A 10,769-nucleotide genomic window follows, 5' to 3' on the forward strand; every position below is an offset into this window, starting at 1 on the left:
ATGCCCTAGAGGCAATAATAAAGTTGTTATTTATATTTACTTATATAATGATAAATGTTTATTATTCATGCTAGAATTGTATTAACCGGAAACTTAGTACATGTGTGAATACATAGACAAACAGAGTGTCACTAGTATGCCTCTACTTGACTATCTCGTTAATCAGAGATGGTTAAGTTTCCTAGCCATGGACAAAGAGTTGTCATTTGATAAACGGGATCACATCATTAGAGAATGATGTGATTGACTTGACCCATCCGTTATCTTAGCACTATGATCGTTTAGTTTATTGCTATTGATTTCTCCGTAACTTATACATGTTCCCATGACTATGAGATTATGTGACTCCCGAATACCAGAGAAACACTTAGTGTGCTATCAAACGTCACAACATAACTGGGTGACTATAAAGATGCTCTACAGGTGTCTCCGATGGTGTTTGTTGAGTTGGCATAGATCGAGATTAGGATTTGTCACTTCGTGTATCGGAGAGGTATCTCTAGGTCCTCTCAGTAATGCACATCACTATAAGCCTTACAAGCAATGTGAATAATGAGTTAGTTACAGGATGTAGCATTACGGAACGAGTAAAGAGACTTGCCGATAATGAGATTGAACTAGGTATTGAGATACCGACGATCGAATCTCGGGCAAGTAACATACCGATGACAAAGGGAACAACGAATGTTGTTATGCGGTTTGACCGATAGAGATCTTTGTAGAATGTGTAGGAGCCAATATGAACATCCAGGTTCCGCTAATTATTATTGACCGGAGACGTGTCTCAGTCATGTCTACATAGTTCTCGAACCCGTAGGGTCCGCACGCTTAACGTTCGGTGACGATTAGTATTGTGAGTTTATGTGTTTCGATGTAGCGAAGATAGTTCGGAGTTCCGGATAGGATCACGGACATGACGAGGAGTCTTGAAATGCTTGATACATAAAGATTGATATATTGGACGGCTATATTCGGACACCGAAAGTGTTCTGGATGATTTCGGATAAAACCGGAGTGCCGGAGGGTTACCGGAACCCCCCCCCCCCCCGTGGAACTAGTGGCCCTAGATGGGCCTTAGTGGAGAGAGAGGGGCTGCTAGGGCAGGAAGGCCGCGCACCCTTTCCCCTTGAGTCCGAATTGGACTAGGAGGGGGTGGCGCCCCGCCCCCTTTCCTTCCCCTCTCCCACTCCTTCCTTCCCCCTCCTAGTAGGACTAGGAAAGGAGGAATCTACTCCTACTAGGAGGAGGATTCCTCCCCTCCTTGGCGCGCCCTAGGGCCGGCCGGCCTCCCCCTTACTCCTTTATATACGGGGGAAGGGGGCACCCTAGAACACACAACAGACAACTGTCTTAGCCGTGTGCGATGCCCCCCTCCACCATAATCCACCTCCGTCATATCGTCGTAGTGCTTAGGCGAAGCCCTGCGCTGGTAACTTCATCATCACCGTCATCACACCGTCGTGCTGACGAAGCTCTCCCTCGATACTCAGTTGGATCGAGAGTTCGTGGGACGTCACCGAGCTGAATGTGTGCAGATCGCGGAGGTGTCGTACTTTCGGTACTAGGATCGGGCGGATTGTGAAGACGTACGACTACATCAACCGTGTTGTCATAACGCTTCCGCTTATGGTCTACGAGGGTATGTGGACAACACTCTTCCCCTCTCGTTGCTATGCATCACCATGATAGATCTTGCGTGTGCGTAGGATTTTTTTTGAAAATACTGTGTTCCCCAACAGAGGCATTCTCTGAATATGCCCAAAACCATCTCAGACGATGTTGGACAAGCTTCTATTCAATTGGTGCTACCCCAAATCTATCCAGTATATCATCAAATATCATGGCAGGTAAGATCAACATATCAAATATATAATCATGCAAAACAAAAGTGTTCAGATCTGAAATCATAGCACCCGGGCCCTAATGATAAGCATTAAGCATAGCGTCACATGGTAAGGCTCGTCGCTCGAAGCACAATTTCTATTCCACCAATGTTGCGTCACGTGGTAAGGTAAACCCTACAAGCCACCGACTGGTGGCAAGCTAGCACCGCCACCTACGCCGACCTCGCGGAACACCAACAATCCCACGGATGGCCGAGCGCGCGCCTGCTTCCCGTCTTGTGGCGCCCAAATTCCTTGCCAATTGTGTGGCCCCGCCGACCACATTGTTTACCTGCCATCGTCGCTCCAAGAAAGGTTTTTTGGGTACTGGGAACAATGGCAAAGGTAAAGAAAAACAGGCTTCCTTGGTGAGTCATGAGCGGGGGCACATCCCTTCCTATCCCGTTGATGCTTCATGGTACATGGATACGAGAGCTACCAATCACCTGATGAGTGAGATGGGAAAGCTCTCTACACAGGAGTCATACCATGGACATGATCAGGTTCGCACCGCAAATGGGGAAGGTATGCACATCTCACATATTGGTCAGGCTTACTCATCGCTCAAAACAATTGCGTCTTCTCAATGTCCTTCGAGTTCCTTCTGTTGCACGTAGTTTGTTGTCAGTTCCTGAACTTACTCGTGACAATAATGTTTTTGCTGAATTTCACCCTTTCCATTTTTCTGTTAAGGATTGGGACACAAGGGACATACTTCTTAGAGGTCGACTACGCCATGGTCTTTATGCGCTTGATGTGCCACCAGTCTCTTGCGCTTTCGGCGGTGTTCGTGTGTCTCCATCACATTGGCATGCGCATCTTGGTCACCCTGCCACTCCTATAGTTTGCCATGAGCTTCCAATTGTGTCCAATAATCATGTCGATGCAGTTTGTGATGCATGTCAACAAGGAAAAGTCACCAGCTTCCTTTCTCTGAGTCGAGTCGTGTAGTGAAAAATCCACTTGAGCTTGTGTTTTCTGATGTATGGGGTCATGCCAAACTTCTGTTAGTGGCCACAATTACTATGTCAGTTGTATTGATGCTTACAATCGATTTACTTTGCTTTATATTATCAAGCGCAAATCTGATGTGTTCGATATTTGTATTCAATTTCAAGCACATGTTGAGTGTCTTCGCAAGCACAAAATTATTCATGTTCAATCCGATTGGGGGGGGGGTGAGTATCACAACCTCAATGCGGTTTTTAATAAACTTGGGATTAGGCATCGTGTTCTTGTCCTCATACACATCAACAAAATAGTGTAGCTAAACGTAAGCATTGTCATATTGTTGAAACTGGCCTCACTTTCCTTGCTCATTCCTCCATTCCTTTTTGGTTTTGGAGTGATGCTTTTTCCACCGCCTGTTTTCTTATTCATAGGCTTCCTACACGACTTCATCACATGAAAACACCACTTGAAGTCTTACTCAATGAAACTCCTAATTATACGTTCCTTGAAGTTTTTGGGTGTGCGTGTGGCCGCATCTTCGCCAGTATAATAAACGTAAACTAGAGTTTTGGTCTAAAGAGTGCATATTCCTTGGGTATAGTTCCCTTCACAAAGGGTACACATGCCTTCATGTTCCCTGTAACCGCTTCTACATTTCTCGTGATGTGGTGCTTGATGAGAACGTTTTTCCATTCTTCGCACTTTCGACTACTCCCACCACTCCCACTCCACCTATGAATTCAGTTTTACCTTTGCCTGGTCAATTTGTAGATGATGCGTATACCCCTGCGCTGTTGCCTAACCATGATGCAGGTATTGGGAGAGGAGCACGTCTTGAGATCCTGGATGGTCAGCCGGTGGAAGTCCCTCGGGAGTCGGGTGTTGATCGCGTTCGGGACGTTGATCGGGTGCATGTCCCATGCACCCTCGATCATGGAGCCGGCCCGACTGTTGCTACCCCGAATGTGCCCTTGCTATCCGGCCCACCATCCGAGCTGCCCCCAGGCCATCTTCACTTGGGCCTCGCCTGGACCTCCGTCACCATGCCCTCTTGGCTCGCCCGTGTCTCCCGCGACGCCCGCGGTGTATGACGCATCTACATTGCAGGACGCCATCGCGTCTCCGTCGCCAACGCCTGTGGCCTCTTCTGAGCCATGTGATCCGTCCGTGTCGTCATCAATACCGGCCACGACTTGGTCTCTGACACCACCACTTGCGCCTACTATTGTTCTGCATGCTCGTACGTGCAGCCAGAGTGGCATTTTTTGCCTGCGAAAGCACATTGATGGCACGGTTGCGTGGATTGCAGCGTGCGTGGCACAAGCTGACGCTAAACCCATTGTCAAACCTTAGCATTTTCAGGCTCCTCTTCATATTCCTCACTGGTGTTGTGCTATGGAGCGGGAGTTTTAGGCACTGAAACAAAATGATATTTGGCGACTAGTTCGTCCTATCTCTGGTGTCAATATTATTGATTCCAAGTGGGTGTTCAAAGTCAAGAAAACATGTTGATGCTCAAATGAACAATACAAGGCACAACTAGTGGCCAAGGGTTTCAAACAAAGGTACGATCTTGACTATGAGGATACCTTCAGCTCGGTTGTAAAACCTACCACCATACGTCTGCTCCTGTCTTTGGCTGTTACCAAAGGGTGGTCTCTACGTCAACTGGATGTTCATAATGCCATTCTTCATGGAGTCTTGGAAGAAGAGGTTTATATGCGTCAAACTCTGGGGTTTGTTGATCCTGCTCGTCCTCATCATTTGTGTCGCCTTGTTAAGGCGCTCTATGGACTTAAGCAGGCTCCCCGTGCATGGCATGCGCGACTTGGCCCCGTTCTTTGGGCTCACGGATTTGTTTCGTCCATTGCTGATACGTCATTGTTCCTATTTCACCGTCCTGAGGTAACTATGTGCATGTTGGTCTATGTCGACGACATTATTCTTATTAGCTCCTTGGTTGCTGTTGTTGATCATCTACTATCTGCTTTGAGTGGTCGCTTTGCTGTCAAGGATCTGGGCACTTTGCATTACTTCCTTGGTCTCGAGGTCTCACGGTCTTCTGCTGGGTTGACTCTCACTCAGCACAAGTATTGCCTTGACTTGTTGTGCCGTGCTGGTATGCTAAAGTGCAAACAAGCAACTACTCATATGTCTAACATTGATTGGTTGTCGGCTCTTGATGGTGATCCACTTACTTTTGACGATGCTACTAAGTACCGCAACATCATTTGTGGTCTGCAGTACTTGACTATCACCATACTAGATATCTCCTATGCAGTTAATTGTGCGTGTCAGTACCTCCATGATCACATGACTTCACATTGGTCAGCTGTCAAGCGTGTATTGCGCTATCTCTATCTTACTGCCTCCTATGGTCTACATCTCCGGCCTACACCATCCTTTGCTCTCTCGGCGTTTTTCGATGCGGATTGGGTTGGGGGTCCTAATGATAGGCGATCCACGGGGGGCTATGCAGTCTTCTTTGGTCCTAACTTGATCGCCTAGAGTGCTCTCTAGCAAGCCACCGTATCTTGCAGTAGCAATGAAGCTGAGTACAAGGCGGTTGCTAATGTCACAACGGAGATTATATGTGTACAACCCTTATTAAGAGAATTGGGAGTCTCTCAAGGTCAACCACCGGTCCTTTGGTGTGACAATATTGATGCAATGAATCTTTCATCTAACCTGGTATTCATGCTCGGACGAAACACATCAAAGTTGACTATCATTTTGTGAGGGAACGCGTTGCACAGAAGCTACTTCACATCAAGTTTATCTCCTCCAAAGATCAACTTGCTGACATCTTCATGAAGCCACTATCAAAGCCTCAGTTTGAAGGTTGTAGGCGCAATCTTAACTTGCTATGTACTTCAGGCCATAGTTAAGATTGAGGAAGAGTGTTAGACTGTATTATACATAGCCTCTGTACAAGTCCTTGTATCTTGTATTGTACACTTGGCGTACCCCTATATATATGAGATAGCCACACCTGTATTAGGGTGTCGCGCAGTTTGCCAAACCCTAAGTTTTACAAGAGGGACATGCATGAGCCACCAATGATGGAGTCAAATCCAACATATCTCGGGTAGGGGTTCCCAAGTTGGTAGCCTTAGCATGATAGTAATAGGTGACACAGTGATTTATCCAAGTTCGGGCTCTCTCGAAGAGATAACACCCAACTGATAGATGTTGTGGATCACTAGGCTAGATTAGATCGGTGGTCCTACCTTCCTCTTGTGGCTCGAGGAGCTCCCGGTGCCGGCCATGCTGACGGTGGCCGGTGATGGCAGAGAGTAGCAGTGGCAGTGCTTCCCATCAGCACTGCTCTAACCCTAGATCGGTAGGGGATTTAGGTGGGGTGTATGGCGTCGCGACGAACCTCGTGTTGCGAGCCGCCGGCCCCCGCCTCTTTATATAGTGCAGGTGACAGGGGCCCATCAACCATAGTGGGTTGAGCGCCCCCGATCAGGGCGCGAATCTAAGGGCCTGGTGGGCCATTGGGCCCACACGGTGGAGATCATCCTAACACCAGCATCCTACTTGATTGTATTGATTTGGAGGGAGTAGGAGTTACAAGTTGATCTATCACGAGATCGTGTGTATATGAGAGGGGTTTTTGTCTACAGTTCTCACCCCTCGGCTTATACAGATGCCGGGGGTGCCTAGGGTTTACATGTGTTGGTTACATCTAAGGGTAGTCACTCCGAAGACGACCTCTAAGCCTTGGATTATGCGCCAAATCTTCGGGAGTTATCCACCTTGGAGCTCCTAGGCCCAACGAACGCGGCCCACTAGTTAATGATCTTGGGGGTGCTCGGCCCGACTCATATGGTCGGGAACCGATGTGGCAAGTACCCCCTAGTCCAGGACACTATCATCAATACAAGAAGTTTTTGGCAGTGAGTCTGGAACTTTACCCCTTTGTTATCTTGGCCTCTTGATGTACTTTTGTGAGCTCCTGAATAAGTAATGAAAGATCATTCAATACTGCGTTGTTATCAAGGCACAAAATCTACATATATTTTGAAGTCTCGAGTCAAAAAATATATAGTCCAATGCAAGTCGTCCGGTCACTAATTGTTATGGGAGGCTCTGAGCTTTTGCCATCTTTCCATGTTACCACACGTTTTTATCCCATTTTAAGACATGTTCACATCCAACTGGGAGGTTTGTTAGGTTAAGTAGTACAACATGAATCTTGTTTGCGAGTTCACTTTTTATCTACTCACGTAAACTTAGGGCTTGTTTGGGATTGCTCTGCTCTCTAAAATTCAGCTCTACTCTAAAAAGCGCAAGCCAAATAGGGTAGCTTCATAATGTTCCACGCCATAAAAAACTTGAATCTGATGTACAATTCCTTGTTTTTCGTGAAGCACTTCAGGGGGTGCTCCAAAAAGATAAATTGTTCTATGTTAGAGTGCAACTCTTGGGTGAAACTGCTTTAAAGTGGATTTGATGAAATGGAGCTGATTTTCAAAGAGCGGGGTGATTCATGAAATTGTCGACAACCTTGATGTGATTGCAACTCCGTGCATGGTTGTGTGCATTAAGTACTGTAGGGTGGTAAGGTGAATACTTGTTGTGAGTCATTGCAACGACAGTGGTTGGCCTCGATATCGTTAGTAGCACCGTCACCCAATTACATGGTGCAAAATAACTATGTTCGAGCACAATCAACAGTTATTTCACTCGTTACACCCGTTAAAGTCACAATACTATATACATATGTGGTCTTGGACACTTAAACTGTTGTGCTAAATAGCAAGTCGCGTTCTTCAATAGGCGAGAGACCGTCTCAAGGATTCAGCCTTTGTACAGTCCCCTGATCATTTTGGTGTATCCTTCCATAGTTCCATACTTCAATTTTCTTATATTTGAAGTACACAAAGCCAATACATTCATTCCGTGTATACCTTGATAGGGTGCACGTTACTTAGACGTTTACTTGCTCAAGATTGATCCTGATGATCTCGCCATCTTCTGCATTTTCCTGGATGATATCCATCAGCTTGGGCCTACTGATCCTTAGAACCTGAGATAGCTTGGCTGTCCGGAAAGTGAACGGCTGTGGCTTGTTGCACAGTACCCCGATCTCCCCTAGCAGTCCTCCCTCAGTCGCTTTTCCATAAACCTGAAAGGTGCACGTTATCAGTAAGTACGTTAAGTACTTGAGGGACCAACTTTGCAGATTGCACTCTGCATTGCATGTTTTTTTGGTCAAGTCATGAACCCGGGAAACAGTACCTGCTCTGTCCCATCTAGGAACGCCACAATATCCTGTCAATGAAGATGCAGATTGATTAGTAGTAATATGCAAGCCCTGCAAGGTCTGTGAATTCAAGATAACGTGGTAAATCCATAGGATTCTACATACCACTTCTCCGGTCACAAGAAGGTGTAGGTCCGATGGGTACTCGTTCTGCAGTATGATGTCCTCCTTCGGGGCGTAGTACTCGGCCACCATCTCCGTTACCTGCATAGTTCGAAACAAATTCAGAATTTGTGAGCTATTCCTACCCCTTCAACCGTAAGGCTTTACAAGTTTCTCACCAGTTGCTGGATGAAGCTTGGGGAGACTCCCCTGAACAGGTAGGCGCCCTGAACCACCGGGAAGAAGAGATAGAGCGATATGCTGGATCTCATCGCCTTGGGGAGGATGTCCAGTGTGTCCTGCTGCTTGAGCCCCTCTGCCTTGAACCTCAGGCATATGTGGTTCAGCATCTGCTCCTCTATCTGCCGCGGCAGCTGGTTCCTCGCCGCGAACTCCGTGGCAGCCTGAACCATGTCCCTCTGCATTTTTGTGCATGCACAAGCCATGATCATTCACGGCCAAAGATGCATCAGAGCACTGCAGTGGTACGAGGCTAGCGTTTATAGTTTGGAGTGGAACGGGATGCATATATACGTACGAAGTCTCTGGTGCGGCTGGTGCTGTGGACGACGAGGTTGGTCATGTTGCCGATGAGGTAGGCGGTGAGCCAGAGGTTGAAGAGCATGTAGGAGATGCCGAAGAGCATCTCCCTGGCGTTCTGGGCGTGCAGGTCGCCGTAGCCGGTGGTGGTCATGGTGGTGATGGACCAGTAGAGGCACGTGACGTACCGCACCCACAGCCCGTCCTCCCTGAAGTCCGGGTGCGCCGCGCCTATCCAAGTCCTCGCCGGGTCCGGGTACCTGTCCGCGATCAGGTAGTTGATGCACCCGGCGCAGTGCACCGCGAACAGGGTCACCTGCATCATCATCCGTGGCGCATGCACGCATGCATGAGGAAGAAGAACTACTACTACTACAGTACTCCTAGAAAGGAAGAGAGAATCTGGACGTACCGAGATGAGCTTTGTGCAGCGTATCACGGCGTAGTTGAAACGGATGTCCTTCTCAAGCCTACGGAAAGGAATAAGAGAATCATCATTGTTAATTAAGTTGCACGTACTGACCAGTGACCTTTTTTAACTTGGTATATATGCCAAGTGCACAGTGCTTATCTACATATGCTACTGTGCTAGTAGTACCTTGCAAACAAGGAGCTGACTCTGCGCAGCCGCCAGAGGCGAAGCACATTGAGGAACTTGAGGCCGAGGCTGTGCTCGTGCCTGGTGAAGAGGCGGGTGATGGAGCGGAATGGAACCGTGGAGCAAACGTCAAAGATGAACCAGGTCGACAGATACCTGCAAACCAAAAAGAAACAAGGCAGGATCTACAGGTAAATACAGTAGTGCATTCATGCGTGTCTGAGAGATTAAAGTCTCGACACTGAGGGAGCACGTAGTAGCAGCAGCACCTGAGTGCGATCTTCTTCGGATCATCGACGACAAGGTAAGACCTGTTGTCGACATAGGGCACGAAGAAAGTGAGCAGGATGTCGACCGCGAAGAAGCCGTTGACGACATCGTCCACGACAAAAGGCGCGCGGGGCAGGTGCCTCAGGAACGCGAACTCCAGCGGGCATATCCACGCCGAGTACACCACCAGCAGGATCAGGAACGTCTCCCACACCCTGCACATCAACGATCGATCGATCACCTTCACCGCCTGTCTATCTAACAGTACGCGACTGAGACAAGCAATCGTGCGTGCGTGCGTGCGTACCTGTAGCGCCGGCCGTAAGGCGAGACGAGGTACTTGCCGGAGGTCGGCTGCGCGGCGGCGGTGGCGCCGAGCGACGGGAGGAGATCGTTGGGGACGTTGCAGCCGCTGAAGTCGCCGGTCCTGTCGCCGTCGTAGCATGGGAAGCACCGCGTCACCCGTGACCCCGTGCGAGCGCGGGAAGAACGTGCCATTTCGCTCGCTCGCTCGCTCACTACTGGAGGTGGACTGCTTAGTCTGTAGCTAAAGGCAGAGCGCGGAGAACTGCAGAGGGATGCCGCGACCGCGCCGCGTATTTATACCGGCCGGAGCGGCCGAGCGCGCGCGAGCCACCCCTTTGGCTTCCCGTTACGTTTCGTGGCTCTGACCAAAACGGTTGTATGGAACGGGAACACCTTTAGGAAGGGAATACGATAACTCGCCTTTGGTCTTGTCACGGGGCAGCCGAGACATGCCGATGGGCCGGCCAAAGTCGCGTTGGGATCGCCTCATGTCCCGTGCCCCACGTCGCCTATGGACTTGTCGATCCCAGATTGCGTGCCCTGGCCAATGGTGGCGCGGCCATTACCGATCCAAGTGGTGGCGCACACGCGATGTCAGGTTTCCCATTGGGCGTAAATCTCAGTTGCAGGCAGTTATGCCATGACAATCAGATTAGAAAGGCGCCTCATGAAATTTGTTGTTTGTCCTTTTTGATGAGGCTGAGAAGATGCTTTCTCTTAAGTGGTACAAATAATGCCATGCAAGACATGAATTGCAAGTTGGCCAATTTCCGTCATGTCAAATATTAGGTAATGTTTTAGTCTTGCGCATTTGCTATTCACCAGTTGCCTCAAAATCCAATTCGTG

General features: G+C 48.6%; 1 protein-coding gene across 1 annotated transcript; it reads right to left on the reverse strand.

Moving 5' to 3' along the window:
• Positions 1-7,584: 7,584 nt before the first annotated feature.
• LOC125548624 (potassium channel KAT3-like) lies at positions 7,585-10,174 on the reverse strand. Its single transcript, XM_048712191.1, has 9 exons — positions 9,924-10,174; positions 9,616-9,831; positions 9,347-9,502; positions 9,161-9,218; positions 8,747-9,064; positions 8,388-8,627; positions 8,212-8,310; positions 8,082-8,114; positions 7,585-7,968 (listed from the first exon to the last, which is right to left on the reverse strand). Exons 1-9 carry the CDS (start codon positions 10,112-10,114, stop codon positions 7,771-7,773), a joined length of 1,509 nt encoding a protein of 502 aa, XP_048568148.1. The 5' UTR covers positions 10,115-10,174; the 3' UTR covers positions 7,585-7,770.
• Between the last annotated feature and the right edge of the window lie 595 nt (positions 10,175-10,769).

The sequence above is a fragment of the Triticum urartu genome, chromosome 3 (assembly GCF_003073215.2).
Source record: "Triticum urartu cultivar G1812 chromosome 3, Tu2.1, whole genome shotgun sequence".
Taxonomy (NCBI): Eukaryota; Viridiplantae; Streptophyta; class Magnoliopsida; order Poales; family Poaceae; genus Triticum; species Triticum urartu.

Coding starts and splice junctions, on each gene's coding strand:
- LOC125548624 (XM_048712191.1), bottom strand. CDS start 10,114: ATGGCACGTTCTTCCCGCGCTCGCACGGGGTCACGGGTGACGCGGTGC. Junction 9,065..9,160: donor GCTGCACAAAGCTCATCTCG/GTACGTCCAGAT, acceptor ATGATGATGCAG/GTGACCCTGTTCGCGGTGCA. Junction 8,628..8,746: donor CCAGCCGCACCAGAGACTTC/GTACGTATATAT, acceptor ACAAAAATGCAG/AGGGACATGGTTCAGGCTGC.